At 36.3% G+C, this 27716-nt stretch overlaps 1 protein-coding gene across 1 annotated transcript in view; it reads left to right on the plus strand.

Annotated features, from left to right (window-relative positions):
* Positions 1-27716, plus strand: part of ME1 (malic enzyme 1) — a 154595-nt gene that overhangs the window by 50509 nt on the left and 76370 nt on the right. The window contains exons 4-5 of the mRNA XM_059467795.1: positions 14615-14690; positions 15872-16033. Of these exons, the coding sequence (XP_059323778.1) occupies positions 14615-14690; positions 15872-16033 (238 nt within the window). The remainder of the gene's footprint in view (positions 1-14614; positions 14691-15871; positions 16034-27716) is intronic.

Below are 27716 nucleotides of genomic sequence, written 5' to 3' on the forward strand. Positions count from 1 at the left end.
TGCATGATATTGAATGCAAATGTTACAAATGTGAGTTCTCTTTTGTTGACAAATATTTACATGCTGAGATTGCCAGCTGCAAGATAGCATCACTTTTTAATAAAGAAAAGAAATAGAGAATGGGGAAATATTTATTTTCTGTGACAGAACATACAAAATGTTAGACCTTGGCATCAGAAGTTGCAGTCTGCTTGCCAACACAAGGTTGATCCCTTGATACATTTAATAATCTTGTGGTTTTTAAGGAGGCTTTTATTGGAATTATTTTTCTTAATTTCAGTGGATGTCTGTGGCATCCAAGTCTCTTCAAAAATCAGATTTGGCTTAGTGGAGGCCAGAAACTTGTCAAGTACTCCATGGTCATATGAGCCAAGAAAGTTCAGTTCCTGGAAGTTTTTTGGGACTCTGTCTCTCCTTCAGATCTGTGGTGGTGTCTTGATTGAGACTACTAGAATGTCTGGATTTATTTCAGACATTTCTGGTTACTTCTTCACCAGTATAACAGCTACCTTAGGTTTTCTTTCAGCACATCTAGATGTTTTTTCCTCCCCCAGATAAGCATATATTTGTATCCACATATGTATTTAGGGATTTTATTAGTATCTTCATTTAGTTAGATGTGATTATTTTGTAACATAAAATTATATTAAAAGATGTAACAAAGCACTAGTTTCACAGTTATTTTTTCCTAGTATTTTCTTCTCTGAAAACTATGTAGAATTTTAATCTGTAAGTGGAAAAAAGGAAATGTGCAGACTTTTTAACTGATCTCTTGTAAGGTCTTGACTGTTAGGACAGCATTCAAAATCAAAATATTTTGCAATTAAGGCATAAAGAACAGCAAAATGTTTCTTTGAAAATAAACTGTTGGAATTCTGTTCTACAGAAAGATCTGGTTTGAATGGCAAATTACTTTGTAGCATTTCAACAGAGAATTAGTATACCTGTAGCATTTCTTCTAATTTTAGACAACCTTGTGCTTAATGGCTTCTAGAGCCTCATGATGATGCCAGTTGCAATCTCTCACCAAGGAATTTTGGAATACATTTTGGTTGTTTTTCACTTTTGTCTTTTGTGAACATGACAACTTTTGACATATTCCAAGCAACTTTTTTCTCTTTCCTTTTTTTTTTTCTCTCTGTGTATAGCCTTGCCATTGAGTTCATTGCATCCAGTAATTTTACTTTCTGGCATGATTCTGATCTGCTTTTACTTTCATCAAGCTAAAACTTTGCTTAGCATTCTGTTGCTTCTGTGGCTTGAAGGTAAGACTAATAGAATCTTCCCAGCAAAATATTTGCTCTGCTCTGAAAAGCTGGAAAAGGAGAATTAGCAGAGTGTTGAACTCCTCTTTTCTCCTGGACTGTCTTGTAGACTGGATTGTTCCCAACACATATTTAACTTGTTCTGCCAGCAGACAGTAATGGTGCTGCAGAGAAAGGTGTGATGATCTTGCACAGATGTCAGTGGGTCTCATTTTGGTCATAGAGTGCTTTGTAAATATTAAGCCAGTTTCTCATGTAAGAAGTTATTGGAGGAAAAAAAGTTCTGTTCTTGATTTTTGAAAACAATGATATTCTTCTGTTTATATGCATGTAGTCATCAGGTCTCTCTAGAACTGTTAAATTCATGGTTTTTCATAATATTTTGGCAATATGTTTCACCATTTAAATACAGTGTGAATTTTTATCTTTTTATTGAACTTTCACCTCAGGATAAAATCATGAATGATTAGCCTGTGCCAAAGTGAGAGTAGGTAGTGCTGACCTAGCAGTATGAAATATAACATCCTCCGTGGTTTTTGTAGGTACTTGGTGCTTGCATGTAGGTATAACCTACAGTACTTGGAGGGGGTGGTATTTACAGAAGTAGCACTTGGAGTTGTTCTTCCATTTAGTCTTGTCTGAGTTGGAGCTTTATCTATTATTAGCCTCTTCCTGTTCTCATAAACTTCGTACATGATTTCTTCTGCAGGTAATATTTCAGGCACTTTTGATCACAGTCATAAAAGCTTTATCCTAAAGCACATCACAAGCATGGAATTTCTGGCTTTCAGACCTAAGTTTGTAGGTGCATTGCTCTGTTTTTTCTGGATGGAGTACATCTTGGCTGTGAGCAGGAGGAAATGAGGCCATCCCTTCTCAAAACATAACTCTCAAAATGTTTGGCAGCAGTCATTGTTTGGTCATTCTTAACACAGTCTTCTAAGGAAGACGGCTAGCAAGACTCAGTGCTCTTCTACAGACATCCTTGGTGGTTTCTGAGCAAGAGGGCCAAAATTAAAATACTGGCCATGCCTTTCTGTTCCCTTGTTCACTTCCTTCACAGAGCCCTGGATGTTTCCAGGAGATCCCTGTCCTCATTTGGCTTGTACTGTTATTTTTTAATAATTTCTACTATTTGTTGTGTGAGGTTAGAACTGAGTGTTCTCCCTTCTCCCCAAATTTGGGGGACTCAAATTTATCTTTTCAAAGGCATCTGCACTTTGAGCTAATGGAAACTTATTTCTGTGGATTTTGGCATGTAATTATCTTTCTCATTTCATTATATCCTACTAAGACAGTCCTCTGAAACAAAGAAGTTTCATACAGATGCTTTTCACTAAATGGGAAAGACAGTTTGTGTGACAGTAAGCAATGCAGTATTTATTAGAACCTTCTTGTTTCCTTTACTAAAACAGTCATCTTGTGGATCTACGTGCAAAGGACTGGACAAAAAGTACATGATCCCAAGTGAAATGTCTTTACTCTGACTAATCTTTTCTTTCTAGTGCCAATACCGCATAAAAAGTAGGCTATATCCTTTGCAACAAATAAACTATGTATCTGCATTTTAAAATAAGGTACTATTTTGGCATGTTACAGTTTCATATCAGCAACTACTACTTGTATCAATGTATAACCATGTTACTCTTCAATGTCTTCCTATTTTCCTGGAGTTTTAGGGAGATTTTGACTCTATGCCTGCCTTCTGGTTACAAGCTGCCCAATTTCCCAAAGCAGTATACTCATTAATGAAATGTACTTTAAGAGCAGAGATTTTATTTCAATTTCACACCTTTACTTGGCCAAGGATTCCACTGGCAACACTACAGTATCAGGTCATACAAGTACAGGAGAGGTCTATTTATTAGCTCTAACTCTATACAAGCCATATTTATCTACTAAAATTTTCCCCTCATGAAACAGCCTCTGTAAAACTGACAGATTTTTAGTTTCCTAATTGTCAATATCATTTGACTTCCAAAACAAATCTTAAGAGTCATTTCCTTTCGATAAGAGAACTTTAGCTTTCCTTAGTTCAATACCGTTTCAAGGACAGCCTATCAAATCCCATGCAGTGTCTGCATATGATGTTTCTCCATCCTTCCTTTTGTACAGAATGATAGGTACAGTTGCCTCCCTTCTGCCTTGAGTGTCTCTGGGACAGCCCTGAAGTTGTAGCTTGCTCTTTACAGTAGTTTGCATGTTATATCCATCTCCATGGACTGGGATTCTGACCATTCTAGTACTCGTTTAGGACAACCCAGGCAGTAGCAGCTTGTGTCACATGAATAAACAGACAACTGTGACAGAAAACAAACACCTTGCAATTCATTGCTTAGGAAGTACTCTTCCCAAGAAGAATGTGTGGGTATCTTTCTCCCTTCCTAGGGCTATGCTAGGAAGGGAAAAGAGCTTCCTTCCAGATACCAGTGGGATGAAAAATAAATGGTGTTGCTGTGTGTGTTTACAATTAGGTATCACCAGCAGCAGGGATTTTTGCATTGGTAACATGAGCTTGTAGCAGAGAACTGTTATATTTGACTGATAAACATCTAGTGCAGAGTTTTTTTTTAATATTCAGATCTTCTTTGAGATAGAGGAATCCTACTCTGTCCTTCTATGCAAAGAGTTTTCCATGTCCCCAGTAATTCCTGATGTTATCATCTAATATTGCAAAGGTACCAGTAGTATTCAGATGAGATGTCAATGATTTAGAAGCATTACGCTCCTTTATTAGCTCATTCTGTGTATATCCCAGCCCATGCCCAGAGGATGTTTTCCTTTAGGGGTGTGCTTACACTGGAGTTTCTCCAGCTCTCGTTTTCTGTACATGTTGCACGTCCTTTGGCACCACCCAAATCCCCTGCTTCCCCATTCAGCAGCTTCTCTGTTCAAAATGCTGTCATTACTCAGCAGTCCAACACTGTCTCATTGTTGCATTTCCAAGACAAGATATTTAGTAGCTTTTAAAAAAACACCCTACAGTAATTCCTGTCACTGTATTTGGTAAAGTCCAAAAGAGGAAGGAAAAACCCTGGTAAAATCACTGCAACTTTGCAGTAGCTTGGCTATTCTAACATCACAGTTTTCTGTCTCTATCTACAAGCTTTCTAAAGAGATAGCAAAGTCTTAAAATGAAAAATCAAAAGTGAAGACAAAGTATAAATATTTTCAGCCCTTAAGAGCATAACAAATGGGATGATGGTGTGTTGTAATACATCTTGTGTTTCTCTGTATTTATAGCTAGATGTTTTGGTCCAGGAACTTTTTACATGCTACATTTGGGAGAGCCATATGCATAGGAGGCTTCTGGAAAAGACAAGAAAAAAAAGTTTTGGAATAGAAGTGGACCCTTTTATTTGTTGCAAGATGCTTCCATCCCTTTTTAGCAAAGTTTTACAGCTGCATAAAGTTTTCTTATGAGCACAGCTGAATTAAAAATGTCAGCAGCGTTTATTATAATATACTTAAAAATACTAGGTCAGAATAACATTACTGAATCTATTGTAGAGTAGCAGTAACATCATGTAACTTGCAGCTGGGTGGAGAAAGGTTTGTGAGGCATCTGACATCCTGACCACTGCTCTTTGAGTTAAGTGGTGGCACTGAATGTCAGTTCTGCTTTTTGGCTAATGATTATTAGGTGATTAAGCCACATGCATGAAATTCACTGTCTTTTAGAAAATGGTGGGTAATAGCCTGCTGGGAGCATAGATCAAATAGATAAATGTGCATAAACTAAACAAAGCCATTTGTTATTGTAAGAATAGCAAGGACTTCCAGCTGAAGGCAGAAAGTGATATAGAAGGCTTAAAAGCAACTGGCAGAAATAAGGGAAACATTTTCTGAGAAATAAAAAAAAAAGAAGAACAAGCTTCAGTTTGTACTGAATTAGAACCCATGCCTTTAGCACAAAGATGGTCAAAAGCAAGTTCACATTTTTGCTTCTTAATTTCCAAAGTGACTACTTTTAACATGAGTTTTTGTTTAGTCTTAAAGAAGAAGGGAGTTTAGGGGCTCTCACATCTTCATTTTAGTACTCTAGTATACTGAAATTGCCTATTTTTTTTGTCATTCTGGTGGAATTTTCTGCCTAAAGGAGGAGCTTCCTGTTCCTGAGATGAAGCTGTGATGCAGCTTACAGAGACACAGCAGCACATTTCCATTTCAAAAGTTCATAATATTATGACAACTTTATTGTATCAGAGGGTATTTTTGGTTGCTTTTAATTTTTCTCTTAGTGTTCTTTAGATTTATTGAAAGCACATATGAATGTACAGGCTTGCTGAGCTGTATGTTAAGGGTCAGGTTATTCATACAGCCTGTTTTAGGCAACAGTATGTCTGAGAGTTTCCCTTGGTCATCCAAAAGGAGCTTCTTAAACATGACTCATAGATATTTGCCTCTGGCAATGAAAATATGGAACATGGCTTGCTTTCTGTTCAAATATTGGGGTTTTTTTTCATTAATAAGTAGTATCTGAGTATGGGGAACTTGTTATTCTCAAGAAAATAGTGTATTGAAAAAGATTTCTGTTTTGCCTTATTCTGCAAGCAATGTGCCTATTTCTACTTTTACTTTGCCACTTAACATAGAATGTAGCAATGCTCCAGTTCATGCATTGAAATGGAATTCTTCATGAGGGTGGTTGTAATGCCAGTCATTTGGTGAATGGTTTGTTCATTCAGTCTTACAGTGAAACAAATGTCGTCTTTGGAAGATGGTATAAAATATGCCATGTAGGCTTCCAAAGGCAACGTCCTCAGAAAATCTTGTGTGCTTTCTGACACTGGACTTGAGCCTTTGATTCCCTTGAGGAGGCTGGAAGCTCCCTAATGGCGTTTCAGAAACACTTCTGTTGTGACTGCTAGATGATAATATTTGAATATCCCATCACCCAGAGCACTGGCTGTGACTCCTCTCTAGGTCCTTTCTGTATCCTGTGCTTTGTTTCCTGTATGTGTGTAGTGAAGACCAGCAATATCAGGTTGTGTTAGATGAGATCGTTGCGTGCTGTGTCTTTTCCCCAAAATGTTGATTCTGACTTCATGAAATGGAAATCTTTACCTGGGGTCATGACTGAATTTTTATAAAAAGGAAGGAAAGTATAAGGCTATTTGTCTCTGATGGATGAGGTTAATTTTTAGCACAGTAGCCAGATATATTACAGATTTTTAATGCCTAAAATGTTTCCTTGGGGTTCCATCTGTTATAATTATTTTCTCAAATTTTATGATAAAGGCTTCTAGTAATTTTTATTGAGTCAGAAAATAATTATTTTTTTCGTAAATATATTTGATTCCTATGATTAAAACCACTTTGTATAGGTACTATATTTGTCCTGGGTTTTTCTGGAAAAATATTAATACTTCTTCTGTGAGTGAATTTCAGAAAACTACTGGTGTATTTGAACTTTGTTAACATCAGATTACATAAGTCTTAAGAATAATCATGCTGCTTCTCTGTTTCTCTATCTGAGATAGAGCTGGACCTGCAGCTGTTTTCCCCATGTTAAAAGTTGTTATTGAACACAGTACTAAAAATTTGGTCTGTGTCATGCATTCATTCATGCAGTAAATTTAACAGGAAGTGCAGAAATAGTTCTACTCATCAGCTTGTTTGCATTTTTAAAAATGTGCAAATGGTAAAGGGAGATTTGTACTTTTTCAGTGTTCATTTTCAGCAGTTAGAGTCAGCTCTATTAATGGAAGATGGTGTCTCATGTCAGAAGTGACTTTTTCATTGAAGTTGGGTAGGATATGGCATAAGGATAAGCATTTTTTAGTAAGTCTTTACTTTTATCCTGGTTGATAGTTACTGAGAGCAAATTATGGTGATTTAAAGGTCAGTTAACAGGCCTTAAAAGATGTTATTGTCTAGATACAGGAAATTTTCCATGTTCCAATGAGCCAAGGCAGCACAAGTTGTTGAAGTAAATAAGAACAGTGATCTCACTTGTTTGAGTATTTCACAGTTTAAGTAGCATTTAAAAGTTGGGGTTTTTTTTAGAAAAGCGTCACCAGCATTGCAACATGATGTTCATGGCTTTCTACGCAGTTAACATTTGCATAAAATAATACAAACATGATAACTATTGAAACAGAACAGTAGGTTATTTTTTGTCTTAAATATGAATGGGTCTGGCACTGGTAAACTGTTCTCTCATTCACGGTCTTCAAATACTTCTATTTGTGCCCATTAGAGTGTAAGTAATTAAGTTATTTATTGAGCAACTGTCAGAGGAATTTAAGTAGCTTCTGGAGCAAAAGAGCTCCAGTGCTTAAACCATAGTATTTTGCAGTCTGCCTTTTCCTTTGCAAACAAACACATCCCATTGAATTGCTGCTGCGTGGTTAAGTAGCAATATGTAAAAGCTGATTGTCTAGATTCGTGATATTTTAGGAATATAGTAAAATCAATAAATTCATGTTTTAAGGAGTGACTATAAAAATATTACTCAATTTAGTCTTTTTCTGTATGAAAAGTATGCATCATTAGTTTGGACATTTAGACCACAAAACACTGTGTAAGTAGAGGAGGTGAGGCACTAAATGAAAAACAGTGTTAGATATCTAGATATACAGTAAAGAGTATTTTATATGAGTAATGCAAAACGTCTGCAATGACTAAGTCCATGAAGTTTTTACTATGAAGTATTTTTAGTATTTGAGGTGAACATTATGGTTTCCAAAATTAACTAAAGGTTTTTTGATTATTAGTCAAGTGTCAAGTTGTAGTTATTCTTGGTACCATGTAAAATTGGTTTTAAAGTTTTCCAGTGCAAGGCTTGTAATGGTGTTACTCTGATTATTTTCACAATATAATTTTTTGGGGATTGCATGAGAGCAGTCAAGGTTGGGTTGCTTCATTGGGTTGCTTTTTATGGTACCAAAGCCTTGACTTCTTTGCCCACTTCTGGAGCCTATTTGGTGGGCATGTTACAGAGTAAAAGCAAAATGTTTCAAGAAAAATGATGTTTTTTACAAAAATCTGTGTATGCTCAAACTCATAATGTAGAGATTACATGTTTTGGTAGCAAGAATCTCAAGGAGCTCAAAAAGTCCAGACCTTTTGGAGAAAAGTAGTAAGACAGGACTGATGCAGGTTTTGTCTCTGTTCCTTTGTCATTTGTCTTCAGTCTGAACTGCTATGGGCAGCTTCTAATTTTTTTTTCACTGTCACCCACTCTCTTGTGTTACAATTTAGAAGATATCCGCTGTATGCAAGCTCTGGAGCCTGTTGCAGATGCAGAAGGGCATATGGGGCAATGTCTGTGATCTGGCCTTGCTGCAGGTTTATCAGGAGTGTTACAGCAAGTTACACAACTCACTAGGTTGCAAATTGTGGAATAGCAGCCCCTGGTTCCCTGCTTCCCTAATCCTGCATGAGGTGGAAGAGGGAATGTGCTGAGACCTGAGCTTGGTTTTCTGAGTAAACCCAAGATGTGGGCAGAAGGAATTTTATGTGGAAGTTCCTGGAACCTATGGAGTTGTTTGAACCAGCTCTTCTGACTGAGTGCCCCCTGGATCAGTCTCTGTGAATCACACAGTGTCCATTGTCATTTGTCAAAGAAACAAGGCAGAGCTATGGACTCTGGTTGAAGATCTTGGACAGGCTTGAGTGCAGTGTGGATACTGTATTCACTTCTGGCAGCATCGAGAGCACTGCAACTCACTGGGGCTTGCATTAGTAAAATTATAATCTTAAGTAGCTATCTACCCCAGTTGTATTTTTAATTTTTTTATCATTATAATTTATTTTTAAATAATGTTTTAACATTTGTATGAAAAGATTTTCCCAGCATCTGAATCTTTGTGTCACTAGAGTTATGTACCTTCTATTTCTTCTAACCTTATTCTTTCTTTTCTGAAACTTCATTGCCCTGAGGTCATATTTTCAAATGCCAGGCTTACAGCTGCTGTCTTTCTGGTTAACTTTATCACTTTCCTGCTTTAAAGGCTAATTCACGTTGGATACTGTATGGTTCTGTAAGTGGTCCAAAATGTACTTCTCTCTTCTCTGTAGAGGTTATTTTTAACTGTAGTGACTATTGAAGCATGACACTCACTAATAGGGATTGATGAGCAGCTTTGATGGACTTGGGCATGGGAAAGAAGGCTACAGAGGCTGCCAACACTGGATAAAGACTGTCACGAAACAGTGTTTTTCAGAAGAGATTCTTAAATTCTTAAAATAAAACTAAATGCTGGTTTGCTCCTGCAGCTGAAGATAGACTGTTCAGACCCCTTGACATAAGCATTTCCCATTTACAGGGATTATGAAGACTGTGTTTTTCTGTATTTTAATAATTTCCCTACACTCTTATGCCAGATTGGGCGTTTGAGTCACTATAAAAATATAGGAGGCTTTCATTATTCTTTTATGTATAACAAAGTAGAGTTGGCAGATGTTAGCATCTGTCTTTAGGAGTATTTGATGTCTTCTACAAAATAAAATTTTATAATCAGTAGTCATTTACAAAACCAAGTGCTAAGCATGAAGTAACACTTAATATTTATAAACTTTTATGTCTTTTCAGGATTAGTATCTTACCCTCATTGTCATTCATATGTTGCTTTTATGAGCAATTTATTTTTTTATGAACTACATCTTACTAATGTATAGCTCCACACTTTCAGAGGTTTTAGCAGTACCTACTGTTCTTTTAATGTTGCTGTCCTATTTTTTGTTTTTGTTTTAGTCTTTATTTTCTTTCTTACAAATTTTCCTGTTTAAATATCATTTGACTTTGCCACATCTAGAATATGTAAAGCCCACGTTTCTTTAACACAGATGAATTCAGGCTGATAGTCAGTAGCAGCTGCTATTTCAGCATCAACTATTTTATATATTGAAAAACATACCTGTATATTGCAAAGTAATAAAATTCATCCCTGTACAAAAGGAAAGGTAAAGAAAATAAAGAAAGCTGCCAACAGCTGCATTTCTTAAATCAGCCCATCTCTTGTATTTAATAAGCCTCAGTGGCCTTGCAATGCAAAGGAACTTACTATGGCAAGGTGTAATGAAAACATTGAGGATATTTTATATGAAGAAATGAGACCACATTAAACAGTCACAATTGGAATTGTGGTGAAAAAAGAGCAGAATGTTCTTTGGGGAGGATCTAAGTACTCTTAATTCCTAGTACAAAGTTTGTATTGTATTGCTTTTTATGATTTTAAAAATACAAGGGAATTTCAGTGGGGACCAGGGAAGTAGAAGTAGTTTACCTGTTTCATGCCAGGTGCAGAAGCTTGGAAGAGTCTAGGCTGAGAAATAAACTTTGTCTTTGTCTTGCCCCTAGGATTTTTTTTCTTTTTTTCTTTCTTTTTTTTTCTTTTTTTCTTTTTCTTTTTTTTTTTTTTTGTTATTATTATTGGGCTTTTTGGTTTAGGCTGCCTGGGGAAGTGAAGTCACCTCTACTGTAACTCTATGTACAGTTCATAATTCAAATAACAGTCTTGAATATGTAGGGTTGTGAGAAAAGTCTGAACTTCTTTTTATTAAACATGTTTGGCATTTTCTGAGACATGTTAAGATTGCCTCCTGTTGTTATAAGAAGAGGAAAGAAAGGATTATTCTGTTACAATGACACATTTTCCTAAACTGTTCTTTAATAGAAAATAGACAAATACATTGCTGGTAGATCATTGCTTCCTTGATACATAATAAACAAATGCTCCATTTAATTCTGTTGACTTTGTTCTCAAAGATGAGAATTTTAATAAAACAGACCCAAATCATGTCCTGTAGAATGACCTCTACATAACTGGTAAAATTTGCTGCAGTGTAGTGAGCTCAGTGACCCAAAATAGATCCACCCTTTGTTGATAGGATCTCGATGTCCTCATGTGGGCTTCCCCCCCTTACTCTTCAATCTTACTGCTGGTGTGATGAGAAGAAAGGAGGCATAGTTACTTCTTTGTCTAGTTATTCCTCTGCTGTAGTTTCATACATTTTCTGGCTAGCTGCAGTGGGTGTCACTAGCAGTGCTTGCTTTGGCTGGGCTGGTATCAGCCAGTCCTGAGCTGGGGGCTCACTGGGGAAAACTGGTTCCAGATGAGCACTTCTGCAAATGTTCTTAGGCAAGTTCTATCATATGTGCTTAGGCTAGAAAATCTGCACTGTGCCATGTTCAAAATGAGCACATTAATTAGAACACTGATCTGAGGCTGCAAGCTTCGGAAGAGTTTTAACTCGCAGTTTTGGTGATTTGCCTTCTTGCCTTGCAAGGAAAGATAGTACATATAACTGAGACACCAATTAAAATAGAAAGGACCACACTGTGCTGTAAAACCTACAGTTGCTTTTCCAGTGAGCTTGCCAACCCGGACTGCTCTGAAAATGTGTACAAGAGAACTTAATCCTGCTTCCCCATGAGTTGCTCTTCTTCTTAGAAATGTGAATATGTGCATGCTGAAAAACAAACAGCATATTCTTCCCCATAATATTTTCCCTGTGTCTTGCTTCTTTCTTCATGTGATTGTATGTATTACTTGTCCATGTGATTGTATATATTACTTGTCCATCTGCTTTAGCAGCCCCATCCTGAAGTGCTTTGTCAGACAAGTGCAAGTGCACATCCTGCAGGCCATCTTTTCCTCATACAGCAGAGCAGGGTGTGCATCACTGGCATGACAGTGCTTATTTTTATCATTAACATTATACTAAAATGGATAATTCAGTCATATTTCCAGACTGAAATCCATGTAGAACTGAATCCCATTTAAATCATCTAGCTTTCCCCATGCTTCATTCTTCTTGTAGCTGTGCTGTGATAGCCCCAAAATAACTGTAATGTCTGCTAGGTAGCCAAATTGCTGGCTATCTTTTCAGCTTTTCAGCCCTATCCCATTTCAAATAAATGTGTGCAGTTGGTAATTTCCCTAGCTATAGCACGACCTCATGGAAAAGAAAAGAAAACCACATGTAATGCTACCTTTTGATGGCTGTCTGCAGGTAGAATTACCAGTGAATTCAGTCCCAGTGATACCAGCTGAGTATTCTTGTGGCTGACACCTTTGTGAGTCAGGGTTCCTCTTACCAACCTTGTGTATCTACCTGCAGAGAGTACCTTACAGAAGAAAAGTGTTTTAGTTAAAGAAATGAAGGATAACTAAAAGAGATCCAGATAAAAGAAGAAAAAAAATCTTCTCTCTTATTCTGTTCCCTTAAATTTAAGAGCATCTTCTTGGTCAGGCCAGTGTATCCAGAAATGTCTTACTAAACTACAGAAATAATGGAGGGAAAGGGAGAAAGAGGAGAGTGGAATGCTTTTGACATCACTATTTACACTTCAGCTTCTATTTTCCTTTGTGGCTTGAATCCGATCCTGCTTGAACAGATTTTTGAAATACGCTCTCAATACTTATTCAAAGGTCCTTACAAACGTTCTAACAAAATTCCTTCTGGAGCAGCCACCCTGCCTTTATTTTCCTTTGCTGGGGAATTTATTCTGTGGTGACCTCTCTCTCTAGCTTGCAAGGAAGAGGGCATTTAGGCACACTGGGCTGGGCTCTGACTCTTTACAAAATCAATACAAAATCTTGCTTCATTTAACACAAATCTATTGGGGTGGGGTAAATTGGAGAATGGAGACAAGGAGAGGAGTGATCCCACAAGATTGCTTTCTTCCAGCACTCTGTGCTTGCTTTCACACTCTGTCACAGCTGTCTCTTGAGGCTAGCAATTTTGATAAGATGCACTTTATGATTTAACAGTTCACAGGCTGTTTTATAAAATGATGCATGGTACAATACATCAGAAAGGAAGCATTATGTATTTTTCTTTTCTGTTTTGTGGATTTCATTGTTAAGGGATATCTTTTTTCAGGTAGATGGCTCACAAATAGATATGCTTGTGTGCAGTAAATACCAGAACTTTTCAAAAGTGTTAAATTAACCCTCCTGTCCCTGAAGACCTGTTGCCTCCACTGGGATGGAGAAATTATTTGCTGACAGATGCAACAACTGAGAAAAAAAAACATTATTAAGAAACAACCGAGATACTTTAATACCCAGCCTGTGTGTGTTAGTTCTGAGCATGGGAAATGGACACAGAAGGAGAAAGAATTTGAAATGCCAGGATGAGAGAATTTCTTCTTCTAGGGAAAAATGCGTAAAATGAAATACTTTGGTTAATCACAACATAGATCACATTGATTTTTGTCCCAAATAATAAAGAATCTCAGTTGCATATTTCTGCATCAAAGAAGGAATAAAGACACTTAAATATGAAATACAAAATTCATGTATATAAATGCATGCATATAAAAATGCGTGCATATAAAAATAAAAATTGCATGATAATTTATATACAAACATATAATGTAATATGTTTGAAGTATTTAAACATATGAGATTAAATATAATGTTTGGACTAATTTTTCTGCCTTGGTTAGTATACATTTAACACTACAGGAGATTTTTTGCTTGACTTGGTATATGTGCAGTCATAGCTGATAAGCATTTCTTGATTTATTAGTTTATTTAGACCTATAAGACCCACTTGTATGAATATAAGGTCATATTCCGGTAGACTTAGATTTCAATTATTTTTTCAATAATTTTCTCTAAGTTTAGCTTTAAATTTTTTAAAATGGGCAACAGGACATGCTTTAGAATAATTCTAGAAGATGATGCCTTATACTTAGTAATGCAAAGTGTAATTACAAGAAGGCATCTTTGGCATGGGCTTCTTCCTTGATGCTTCCTTTGTAGATTTTGAGAGATTGCATTTAAGTGCATTCATGGGTTTTGAGAGATGGCATTTTTCTACCATCTCACATGAAAAAAGTAGATAAGAAATTGAATTGAATGAACTCTGAGTGGACACAAAATGACAATCTAAAGAAATAGGGAGGCTGTTTTCCAAACACATAATTCAATGCTCCTGATTTATTTTATGTAATGCTAATATCTGACTTATTTCAGGTTTTGTTTACAGCTTAAAGCTTTGGCCTGTTCTTGTTTGTGAATATTACGACTGCTGGGGCAGTAGTGATTGCTGTCATAGGAGGAACTCAGTTATGATCAGGGACAACAAATGAACACATTGGAACAGACCAAGGGCTGAGTGCTTTGGTTTCAGAAAGGACTCTTACAGGTTCTGTCTGCTCAGTAAAGCTTTGCTGAGTTACTTATTCTCTGACTTCTAAATGCAGATGATTGGTTTACTTTTTCATACAAAATTAAGCTCTACTATTGAACTGAATGTATGTATATTAGAAACACATTTGCATAGGTTTAATGTATTATTTTATTCAGTTATACTTACTTTATTTCTATTATATTGATTTAGAATTATTTAGTTACCTGTTTATATGAAAAGTACTTTTTTATTTGCAGAGGTCTTTTTATTTCTATCCACGACCGGGGTCACATTGCTACAATGCTTAAATCCTGGCCAGAAAGTGTCATCAAGGTAAGTAAAGTTTTAGGTGCATACAAAGCTGATGCTGTTTTGTACCTAAGATGAATTGGTTAAAATATTTTTTATGAGCTTTTTATCAGTTTAGATTTTGGTGATTTCTTAATTCATTTTTTTCAATAGAAAGAATGCTATTATAGCCAATATTTGAGGCATTTAAACACTTTTTTAGCTATAGGTGTCCTTTACTGATAATTGGTCAATTGCATTGAATATTATGTAAAAAAGCACCCTGAATGCTTTTTCTGCATTTCAGGAAATCAAAACATGGTTGAGGTAGGAAGGTGCTCATCTAGGTCATCCTCCTGCTCAAACGAGGTCAGCTAGGACAGGTTTCTCAGGGCTATGTCCAGCCTTTGAGTTGTGAGTATCTCCAAGGGTAGAGACCCCACATGATTCTTGGCAACCACACTCTAGAGTTTAAGTAATAGTTCCCCACTTACAGTACTTAATGATCTCTCTTAAAAAAAACCCTTTAATTTCCAACTAAAATGGCTTGCTACTGAGTATGACAAGAAAATTATTGTGTTGTCACCTGTTTGCCATACTGAGCACTTCTCTCCTTTATTATGAAATTTCTTATTAGCATAGACAGTTTTTGGGGATTACTAAATTATTATATTTCTGTCAAGGAGAACACATGCTTCCTGATATGTGTAGGTATGATGGAGTGTGTTATTTACTCAAGGGAGGAAGACACAGATCCTTGAAGGGTAAGAACCAGGTGCTTGTAGACAGCCATGACAAAGGCCAGTAGGAGTGACTGGCTCTGGTTCTGCTGAAAACAGACATGACAAAACCCAGGAGTTTGTGGTTCTTCTTTTTTTTGTGGATAATTTCCTTTCCCTTCCTATTCTGTTTTCATACTGTTGACAGAAAAATGTGAGAGGGAGCAATGCCAGTTCTCTTGTAATGCTAAATACTAAATCCCTTGTGTATTCTTAAAAGTTTTATGTGAAAGTCCCATTTAGAGTGAAGCAAGGGTCTAAAATAGTGTAACAAAACCACAGTAAAATATAATAGAACAATTTTTTGCTTTTGTTGTACTGTTGCTTTAATTGCAGCTGTTACAGTTTATACATGTAAAATAAAAAATTATGGTAAGAGAATAATGGAATACTTGATACATACAAGCAAGGAAGTGATTTTTACAATGCCTTCATTTCTTCCTCCAGGCTATTGTGGTGACTGATGGTGAACGTATTCTTGGGCTTGGAGATCTTGGCTGTTATGGAATGGGCATTCCTGTTGGTAAACTGGCACTTTATACAGCATGTGGAGGAGTAAAACCTTATCAGTGTCTACCAGTGATGTTGGATGTGGGAACAGATAATGAGGTAACTCCTTTTCTGAAGTGTACTGAGGGGTTTTGTTACAATACTGGCTTGATTCTGTGCAAACTAAAACGTCGTAAGGAAAATGCCTCATCCTAATATACAGTGTAGATATACTCATCCTAATGTGCAGTGTGGACTGTTTTGTAATATTTATGTAATTAAGGACACTGTTGTGCTTCATACACTGCACATGTTAAAATATGTTGTGGGAAATTTGGTCTCAAGAAGAGGAGAGTCATAGAGTTAAAAATATAATTCAAGGCAGTGTTCATTCTCCAGTTCTGTCACAGAATTTCTCTACAGTGTTTTTTGATGTGAACTTTGAATTCAGATTCAGAATAACTATTTCATTTTGGTGAAATGCTTGAGGCTGTAGTCTGATCTGTGCTGGTAAGGGGTGTCTATGTAATTCAGTTGTGTGTTCCCTTTAGTTATAAAAAGCACTGTAAATTTTTCCCAAGTGAGGTTCTAGTGCTTCACGTAGGTGGACCTTACCCTCTTTAACTTGGCTTCCTATTTGTGTGAAATTCAGAGATTTAAACTTGTTGAGAATTGACTCTTTTCTTTACAGTACTCTTGGGATTGCTGGTTAATTACTTGGCCTTGATCTTCCCCTTTTTTTTGTCTGAAAGAGTACTGCAATACTTGAAGACTCTGAATGATGTCAAACTAAAAAGAAAACCACCTGCAATGTATTTACGCTTTTGTAGAAGTAAATATATTCTATTATAAGTGATACATGTGTTAAACTTTATGCATGATAAATGTATCAGAGATTTATGTGTATTATAGCTAAACAAAGCATTCCTGCACCAGTAAATTTAGCTGGAGCTTCTCGATTGTTGGGTTGGGTGTGTGCATCTTCAGCTTTATACACACACCCTCACCCCTGCCCCAGTGGGGTCATTTAGACACTGCATGATGAAAGCATTACTGAACAAGGAATGTCTGCTCCCCTCTCTCTCTGTCCCACCAGAGCCCCCTTCTAAAAGCAGACAGGCTTTCTTGCGAGATGCGTCTGAGCACTGTTGCAAGAAGCCATATCAATTCACATATAAGTCTCATTAGCTATAAAGCATTTTTAGTTTTGGTTTGAGCAGTTATTTTGGTTTTGAGCAGTTGGGCCAGTTTTGTAATCCATTAATGAATGTTTCTCGGCAGTTAATGGCTACTTCTGTTACTTCAGTAGGCTTTTCATTTTGCTTTTATGCTTGTGTTTCATTGTAATTTTAACTTTTTGTAGCATATTATTTGCTTGAAAGATATCAAACATCTATATATACACACAGCACAGCAAAACGGGCTTCTTTGTGTTACTAGCCCAACTTTTATGTCACTGTTCTTGTGATTAAGCATTGAGTTCAATGTCTGTGAAGGAGTGGCACACAAAGTATTACGATGTGCATAAAATTTGTGTGACCTGAAGTTTGATGCTCTGAAATACCTTCTGATCAGGAAGATGCCTTTTGTTGTTTTTTTTTTTCATTTTGGGATATGGCTTCTTATTAGGACCATAGGGAATGAGACCTCTGAATTTGGCTCTTGGGTTGGGAACAGGTGTGACTTTGTTGCTGTACCCCTAAACTGATTACATGACATGGGCCTGATAGTATTCATTAACGGGAGCTTGGATATAGTTCTCAGGCTTTTTATCAAAGTCAGGGATCCTATGACACCATCTCTCTTAGTTTCTTCCCTCAACACCAGTGGCACATCCCCGTTCCCTCCTTAACAGTTATGTTCATGTAACCAGTTGATGAGTCACTGTAGAGAACTGAAATGACCAAAAAGCATCCACATTTTGCTGGCTAAGCTGATTATATTAGGCCAAGCTGGCATGGAATTGCAATGCCTTATCTTTAAAGCTAAACCTCTTGAGCAAATAAATGTATTTTTAGGCTGTATTTTCTTAGTCTAGTCAGGATTTTCCATAGTAAGACACAACAGAAATCACTCTTGCAACTTGTGCATATATAAATAATAATTATGTTGAACATGTTTTTTTAAATGTGCAGATGTTTTCCATTTAGATTAATTCCTTCTCCTATTCTGTGGGGGCCTCCCTGCTTCAAAGGAAGTTTTAAAAATGTACTTTTGGCAACTATAATGCGGAGGTGCACAACCTGCAAATTTTCCAGAAAGATTAATTCTTATTCAAAAGCAGGTGACAAAAAACCCCAACTTCACAAACTCTCATCCTGTATTGTTTTGTTGTGTACAGAACTCCAACAACAAACTTTGAGGAGCAACTCACTCAATTTGAGATGGGTATTATTAAAGTCCTTGTTACTGTTAGTTTTAGCAGAGGTATTTTTAACTAGGATATTATCCTGTTACTCATAAAATCAAGGAGAGAAAAGAGAAGCAAGTAGAGCATTTTTATACAGTTGCCTATATAATAAGCAAGAGAAATGGAAACTGCTTATTTATGGTTAAAAACTTGACCTAGCAGAAAGTCCCGTGTGACCAAGCCAGTAAATAGTTCCGTGTAGTCAGTGTGGGACTGAGTGTCCAAAAGAAGCAGTGTTGACTGCTGCCAAAAATAACAGGCCTGTTTTGTAAGGTATTGACAGGGCAAGTAATTACTGAGGACCATTTTTATTCAAAGTATTTAAAATATTATTTGGAGTACTGCTAGTTATTTACTTCAAACCATGGCAATCTCACTGGAAGTTATGCCTTACCAGGAGCCGTGTATATTTCAGGTGTGAGGATGGTGCTTCTTAGGTGGGGTTTCAATGCAATGAAAACATACTGAGGCATTAGTCTGAGTGCTGATATGAAAGTGTTGGAAATCCTGAGGTGGTATGACCTCTGGATCCCAAGTGTTCATCTAATTTTGCAGAGATATATGTTAAATCACCTTGCAATGTTTAAAGAGATAGACTGTGGAAAAAAAATGAATAATTGTCAAGATATACACAGCTGCAGTTTTGTGGAGATTTACCTGAAACACATGTTCAGCACTGGAAGAGAGGGATGGTTTAAAGAGGATGGAAAGAATCAAGCTGGATCAAAGGGAAACAGTTAAACATCAAAATTGGAGTGGTGATTGTTTTCTGCTTAAAATATGTGAATAAACTCTCACGAAATAATGTTGAGATAAGCCTTGTGTAGCTAACAATCAGTCTGGCTTACAGGGATGTGAATACTGGCAGTTTAATAAAATCAACCAATCAGCAAAGCCTTGTAATAGAAACCAAGGTCAGAAACTATCTTTATAGGCAGTAAAAAAGCAAAAGACCCTAAAGAAAAGTAACTTAATGAAAATAATTATGAATAGTAAGAATGAGGTTTTCTGTTTTTCCTGATGCTTTTCCTTAGTGATGGTACTTATGGAAGTATTAGATGTCCCTATAAATATGGTAGATACTTCTTAAATGTAAATTTTATCTATCTTGGCAAAAATTCCTATTTCCCATTTTATTAATAGCAAATGAATATGTTGAAAAAGTTTGAAAAGTTTGTCGAGTTCCTTAAATCAGAATGTCCAAATAATGCTTTGTCAGTCATTTAAAAAAAAATAAAATGTGATAAAAGCTTTCTTTGTACCATGCTGAGTTGGGTGTGGAGGAAGTGTTAGTTTTTTCTTAGGTGTATCTGGGATGAATTTTAAAAAATCAAAAAGATTAGATTAAAGGTAAGGCTCTTAGTGAAAATGCAACGATCCTGGTCCAATGAGAGTTTACAGAATTTTGGCTGACTTAGTTTTTTACCCTTGAAAGACATTTGAATTCTTACTTCTTCTTTTAAGAAATAAGGCTAATGAAAAAGCAAAGCAGGCCTCCTGTGTTACTGGAGAAAATGCAATTTAAAATATGTATTTCTGTGAAAAATAATAAAATACTTGTGGGTTTAAGGTATCTCAGGATTTTTTTCAGCTCTGAAAAGTTCAATATCTTTATCAGTGACTTGGAGGCAATATTTTATTGTTCAAGGGTCACAAAAGAGACATGGTCTTGTTAAAGTATTATTTCCAGACAGAGGAGTAATGAAATCTAGCAGGACTTATGCCTTGTGTTACATAGAAGTCAAACCAATGGTGAAAGGGTTTATTTTGACCATAAAAATTTTAATCTAATACTGGATGCTTAGCAGAGGAATGAGAACTGTGTTTATTTGATACCTTAGAAAAGGAGCTTTGATAAGTTCATGGCTGCCAGACCAATTCTAAAGTAATCACATGTGTAAATTCAATACTGGCAGCGGCCAGTTGTGGGAGATTTGGAAAGATTGTGTGTTAGTTTTAAATTTAAGCCATTTACCATAAATTTTAGTTCAGGTAGAAAGCATCCAGCTCTTTCAAACAGTACCTTTACACAATGTGGAAGAGCCGGGACAGCTCATATTGAAAGGACCTTTACACAGACAGTTTCTAGCAGAAGACATCGTGGTGCTCTGAGCACCAGCACAGTGCCATGTGGATTGCTCAGGGGTCTGAGATCATTCCAGCTGCAATGGCTGCAAAGAAGCTGGACACACAAATATTCTCTTGCCCTGTGTAGACACAGCTAAAAAGCTGATGGGTCACATATATGTACCCTTAATGTGCAGATGAATGACAATGGCCAGTTTGCTTTTAAAAAATGTGTTTCTCAGCTGTTGGTCTCTTCTCCAAACTAAGAAGGGATAGCATGAGAGAAAATGGCCTCAAGCTGTACCAGGTGGGTTTTAGATGGGATATTAGGAAGAATTTCTTCACAGAAAGGGTTGTTAAACGTTGGAACAGACTGCTCAGGGAAATGGTAGAGTCCCCATCCATGGAGGTATTTAAAAGCTGTGTAGCTGTGGTGCTTAGAGACATGGTTTAGTGCTGGACTTGGCAGTGCTGGGTTAACAGTTGGACTCACTGATCTTAAAGGTATTTTCCAACCTAAGTAATTCTATAATTCTATGATTTAAGCACTGAAAAGCGCACAAGAGGGAGAAATATGCGGGGCAGCTGCTAGGGCAGCTATTCCTTCCTCTGCGACACTTCAGGGACTTGTGGGTTGCTATTTCAAGTTGTTTCCTGCATGCTTGCTTTGGAATATTGTTTTCTCTAAACTTACTAAAATATTGAAGTACAGGAATGTGATGGTTCTCACAGTTGCCCTAAATAGGTCAATGAGCATGCCCAGGCTGGCAGTTCAACTCCTCTGGAGGAATGACAGGCATCTGTGCTGGAATATACTGTCCAGAAAAGCTGAGGTGCAAATTCAGGCTCAGCTTTTCAGCTTATCCTAGCTAGCTTTCTGTATTTCCCCATATTATTTCCAATTGTTGTAAGAATTAGTAGTAGCCTTCCAAGATTCATATTCTTGAGGAGGACCTATATATAAATGTGCAAATGAAAGCTGATGAGAAAACAGAAACAAAACTGCTCTTATTATTCATATTTCAACCAAAATAGAAACCTGGACAGTAGAAAACTTATTATAGAGGAAATTTCATACAATTTCATACCTTATCAATCCGAAAATATAGATGTGTCAAGTAAATAAATTGTGCAGAGCTGCAGGGATTTCTAAATAAAAGACAATAAAAATTTGCATTCATATGTAGAGTAGTGCCACTTCTGCACTTCTTTGTAAATGTAGTAAATATGTAATGGGAATGAGTATGCTCTCTTTATGAGATTAATGATTTTAAATTTAAATTTTTAAATTTATTAATTTATGATTTTAAAAAGGTCCTGTTGCCTTCCCCTTGAATGATGATTGTTAGAACTGGAGACATTTCAGTGACAGTTTTACTGTAACATAGCAATAACATTTCCTGAATTCTATGAATAGAGGTTAGTCCTCTATATAAAAAGAGTCTATTTTTGTATCTGGTGCAATATGAGAATCTCTTTTCTAAGTTATATTCTCCAGTGTGCTCCCTAGTAGTTTTGCATATTTCTGCAATACAAATGACACTATGTGTGATCAAAACAGCTTTCCAGATGTGCAGCTTTTAATTTAGGTGTGTTGAAATGTTACTGACCAAATTAACCTGGGTGATGGAGAGAGGCTTTTTTTACATGCTCCCAAAATAGTCAGGCCAAGGAAAGTGCTCAGAGGTAATGCTGTGGCTCAGTTGTGCTGAGTTCCAAGCATTAATTAATTAATAATAGTTAATGAATTAACTATTTATGAAGTAAATATTCTGTGTATTTTTTTATTTTTTGATTGTTGCCTGTCTGTGCCAGTCTGGTAGGAAATAATTGCACTTCCCTTTAACAGTTAAGTTTTTTTTTACAAGTGGATTTTTTTCCCAGTAGATCTTGCTTCTGCACTGCCTTCTCTGGTAGTATACAGTCAGCACTTGATGAAGGGAGAAAATAGATGACCATTCCTTTCTCTTCCCCTTTCTGAACTTTGAGTTGGCAAGAAAACAATGTGATTGGATGCTAATTTCTCTAGAGTTGGTGTCATGAGTAATTTTTTCCATTCTCCCGTGTTAAGAAGTATTGAAAAGTAATATGATATTTGAACTTAAAGTACTGTCTAGCCCACTGTGAAGGAGAAAAACTGCTTTATTTAGTCAGAATTGGTAGTCTCCTTTTAAATTTAGTCAGTTATTTGAAGTGGACTGAGTTTGTGTTAGAAGAGGGAATGAACACTGATTTTATAGATGTGTGTTCTAAAATTGAGGGGTTTACTGTTATCTTTCCAGTATGTTTCAAAAGATCCACGTCTAAAATAAATATGGCATCATCAATCTCTCCTATACATGCTTTATTTAAGTAACATGAACACCTGGAACTGTGCCAGCATCCATATTACACTTGCAGGCTTAAAAAATGCTCTGGAGAAGGGATGACACTTACATCCAGGCCCACCATTTTCCCTCAGTGCAGGGCCTGGTGGGTAACATGTTTGAGTGGATCTTGAATATCTGACAGCTGATGTTCTTCTGTAATATTTGAGAGTTTTCCTTTTCTTGCTCTTTAATGCTCTTATTGAATAGCTACAATATGTCTGTAATACATTCATGACTTGAAAATTTCATAAGTTATTTTTACTCAGTGCTTTAACTCAGATGGGTTGAGAATATGTAAGTGTAGTAATAAATCTAGATTTAGTAGTAATCTAGTTTTATGTAGTAATAAATCTAGATCCAAGATACTGAGATTTCCAGTGTGCTTCAGTCTTCTAAAGGCAACCTCTTTGAGTTTGTCTTTTGTCCCTAGCCTTCTGCAATTTTTTAATTACTTCTTCTTCTGTATCTTCTGTCTTACTATGTATTTCCATGGCTATATTAAACCTTCAAGAAAATTGTATACAAATGTCTTCAGCTTCCTAGGAATGCATTCTACTAATGATATATTAAGGGAGCTGAAACACAAAACATTGCCTACCCCTTTCATGAAGTAATTGTGCCCAGAGGGGAACAGCATTTCCCACAGTATTTCGAGCTGCTAAAAGTTTTGACTTACTTTCAAATGTAGAAGATCATTTGCTATTCTTTACCATGGTGTTCCCAGGGGAGCATAGTGCATCTCCTCTCTTGTTTTCATTTAGCTCCTTTTCTCATATTTTGTTAGGCATACATCAGCAGCTGTGAGTACTAGTGCTTTTACCAATAAAACTCAAATATAAATGGGCCTGGATTTTAAACATTTATTCTCTTTAAATATTTTTCTTTGTACACTATCAGCATTTTCTTTAATGTTGCAGTCACTTGCAATGGTCTTTGTTCTTTACTATTGCAGTAGAAAGGCATTCTGTGTTTACATTACTACTGTTATGGTGCTCATCTTCTTTTACCCTAACAGAGGGTGAAAAATACCTTCATCCTCATTTCCTGTCAGTAGCAAAAGTACTTACAGTCCTTTCTAAATACATAAAAAAAACAATGAGGAAAGATTTCTTTTTTCACCTGGGACTTACTGTAGTTATTATACAGCAAAACATTACTGCATTTTAAAAAATTCATCCAGTTGTTCGTTGTTCCAGTATAATTAAATTAAAGGAGACTTTCAAGTACATATGATCTTTTTAAGATGCATGTTGTATAAAATAATATATTGTTGCATATTTCAGTGCCAGATTACATCCACCATCATTCTAAATTGCCTTTCCTAAAGTTCTCTTATGCTTTCATAAAATACTAAAGATGTATTTGCAGTCTTCTTGTAACCATCCAGCCTTTCCATGCTGCCTGTGTACTAAACCCAAATCTAGACTTTTCTGGTATACCCACTTAGGCAGCAATGTTTCTTTCTCTTTCTTTTCCATACTTTGAGTTAACTGGAATGGACAGTTATAATCCTGTGTTTGAATTATTAATCTTGAGAGTCTGGAGCCCAACGAGGAATGCTCAGAAAGACTTAAAAAGAGATGTGGAGCTTGTCATCTTAACTTAAGCTAATCATCCTAAGCTAATTTTGTAAGGGGAAGAGGTGCTGCTTCTTGTAGAGGAACTGTCTTAAATGGGTCTGATAAATTGTATTTTAAAATAGTTTTTAATATTTTTTTTACTTGTTGACTATATAAAGAGCCTAGACTAGTTTAGATGTAGAAGTATCCAGTATAGGTTCTTAAGTTAGCTAACATGAATTCATATTCAGTTTGCACTTCACTTGCCTCTCTCTGCATCTGATACGTGGTTACTGTGTGACTCAGGGGACTTGTACAGAGACTGAAACTTGGTTTTGAACTTATATCAACCTCTTATTAAACAACTCTTGTTATCTTTGAGAAGTGTCATTCTACTGCTCTGTGAGAAATGCCATTCCACTGCTTAGTGCGTGAGAAGACCTCAGCAGTTGTCTTCTACTTTTGATCTATTTTCATCCTTTAAATATTGTCCTTTTGGCTAGGAATATATGGTATTCTTTTTCTGTGACTGTTAATTTATTATTGTGACATTTGCTATTTATGATTATTTGTTTTGTGAAATGTTCTATTTCGTTAGACCACAAAAAATGTAACAAAACTAGGTTGTGCCTTAGATTTTCGTGTTTACCAAACAGTGTGTTGGCAATGATTTTTAAGACCTGAGAAGCTGAAGAGAGGAGGATTTTAGAAGAAAGAATATAGGTGGTGACACAGGATTTAAGTCACAGTTTCAGCTGACACTACAGGGAACGAGCTGTGTACTTATGTTACAGGCAGTTCTGTCAGTCCATTTAATTTCTTCTTACTTCACTTTCCAGAGCAAGGGGATCTGTGAAAGAGGGCAGAAATGCATATCTGGAAATGCTGATTTTGGATAACATGCATGACTATCCATAGACTAAATTGATGGCAGACTTTGTTTGAAGATACATTGGACATTTCCAATTCTTTATGCTCAGAAGACAGCAACAGATAGTGTTTATTTTCATTGGCTTTCACAGTAACTGCTGTCTGCCTCTTCAGCAATTTCACAGCAGTAGGGGAGACAAGAGAAGGAATGGGCATAAATATAGCTATTATCACAAAAGGTGGGAAAATTTATATTATTTATGGCTCCACATAAGACAGCCTAGCATCTGGGACAAAGCTTGTCACAATTGAATTTTAAAGGTGCTCTTACAAATGTTGGCCTTGCACTAGCAAGTGTGCTTTGTGCACAGAATGACTTTTTATTTTTTTTTGACTAGTGATGTGACAGATATATAGTTGAGATGCCAGCACCAAAATAATATCATCATATTTTTTCAGTCTAGGGGACACTGTTGATGGGACTTGTTGATGTAGGAGGAGGTCCAACCTATTTGGCTCTAAGAAAGAAAATGTCTGAATGTTGGCATAGGAGACAGGGATGTCAGGGTCAAAGGAAAGACCATGTGGAAATAGCTTATGGAACTGAATGAAGTAAACAGATATAAGTTTATTACAACTGAGGAGAGGTCAAAACAAGCGGTAGAGATTTATAGTTACATGTGAATAAAAAAAAAAACAGACACCAAAATATCGGAACTGTTGGTGTAGAAATGAGATATACTGGTAACCTAGAACAAGATTTTCAGTTTTGTAAATGCTATCTGTTGATATGTTAAAAATCTGTTCAGTCTGATGTACTTGAGACACTCTGCTGTCATAATGTGCGAGCTGATACAATATTAGCAAAATCCTCTTTGTATGTATAATATTAAATATGAGTGAAAAAGTTTGTTGAAGGTTTTTTTTTAAGGCTTATGTTATCTTTGTAATTTTTCCAATGAAGGAAAATTATTAAGATGGCATTCTTCTGAATACTACTAATTAATAACAAGCCTTTGATGGTGTCATCTTCAAAACAATAAATTTTTACTCTTTGCTGTTTCACTTTGTTGGTGGTTTGCTTTTTGAGTTTGTTTGGGGTTTTTTCTGTATTTTTGTCTGCTTTTGAAAACTGGATGAGTCCTTATAATTAGATATTCCAGCTACCTATCCTAAACAAAATTTTTAAATATAAGTGCATGAACGTAAAGGGAATGATGTGTGTTTCTCGCTTTGCAAAAATGGTATAGAAAAGTTAAATGTTTTAAAAGTGTTTGACCCATCCTAAGCAGCTGTACTTTATCACTCTCTTGATTAAGCTAAAAAATGTAATGTATTGAGATAGCTACACTCCTGTTAACTACAGGAAAAAAGAAAGAGAAATATCTCCAACTTCTTTAAAGCATTTCAGTGAGGCTAGAGTTGTCTTTTAGGGTACTATATAGGCTGCCATGAGCACTGCTTGGGCTCTTCTTAAAGATTGTTGTTTGGCCACCTTATATGATTTATTATGAGCACTTATGGCTGGACCTTCAAGTAGGTTTAGCATGTCATCCTTCATGTTTTTTGAGAGCAAGAAACTTTGGAAAGTTTTGTTGCAGTAATCTGTTTCTGTAGCTTCCAGTTCCCATTATCCATCAGCTGTATTTCAAAGTGTAGAGTATTATAAAATGTTTCTTGATGTGTGACAGGATATGTGACTGAGTTTTTAGCCATGTAGCAGCTAGGGTTCATGAAGAAGAAATTCTAGTCTTTGGGTCTGTGAGGCCTGTAGGGGGTCAGTTGTGTAGGGAGCTTAATGGTCCATCTGAGCCTTTTCTGTGATTCAGTAAAAGCTTGTATAGAAAGTAGATATCAGGAGTTTTAGGAGATTTCCTGTGAGATTTCTTCTGAAAATTATATTAATAAAATAGATGAGATTTCTCAGATTTCTTTCTGACTATTGTTTGTATGTTAAAATATTAGTGATTACATGCAGCACAATGTGCTGAAGTCCTAAATGATGTTGGATTCTTCAGGACTATTGTTTTCTCAATAGGCAAATGATGAAGTTTTTCAAGAAATGCCACTGGCATGCGGACAACCATTTGTTTTCAGTTTTACTGTGTAAAAGAATTATGCATGCTAAAATTGTGTCTGATGAAATGTTCCTCCAAAACCATGGTTCTGAGTGTCTTCCAAGTTCCAACTCAAATTACAGGCATTTGTGGAATTGGCATTGTCCCTATCCCTCCAGACAGATGCTAACATCAGGAGAGGTCTCTCAGACTGTTAAACATAATGCAGAGTGTTTAGCTTGTTATTTTGCTTTGTTTTGTTTTCTTAAAATGCACAATGACTTACCCTCCTTGTTCTCCTTGCTAATTCTGCTAGATATGGTTCTAGGTTTGAAAAGACCTGTAAGATCGCTGGGTCGCACTGTTAACCCAGCACTGCCAAGTCTACCACTAAACCATGTCCTGAAAGTGCCACATGTATTTTTAAATACTTTTAAATACCTCCAGGAATGGGAACTCAACCCCTTCCCT

Source organism: Ammospiza nelsoni, chromosome 3 (genome assembly GCF_027579445.1).
Source record: "Ammospiza nelsoni isolate bAmmNel1 chromosome 3, bAmmNel1.pri, whole genome shotgun sequence".
NCBI classification, from domain to species: domain Eukaryota; kingdom Metazoa; phylum Chordata; class Aves; order Passeriformes; family Passerellidae; genus Ammospiza; species Ammospiza nelsoni.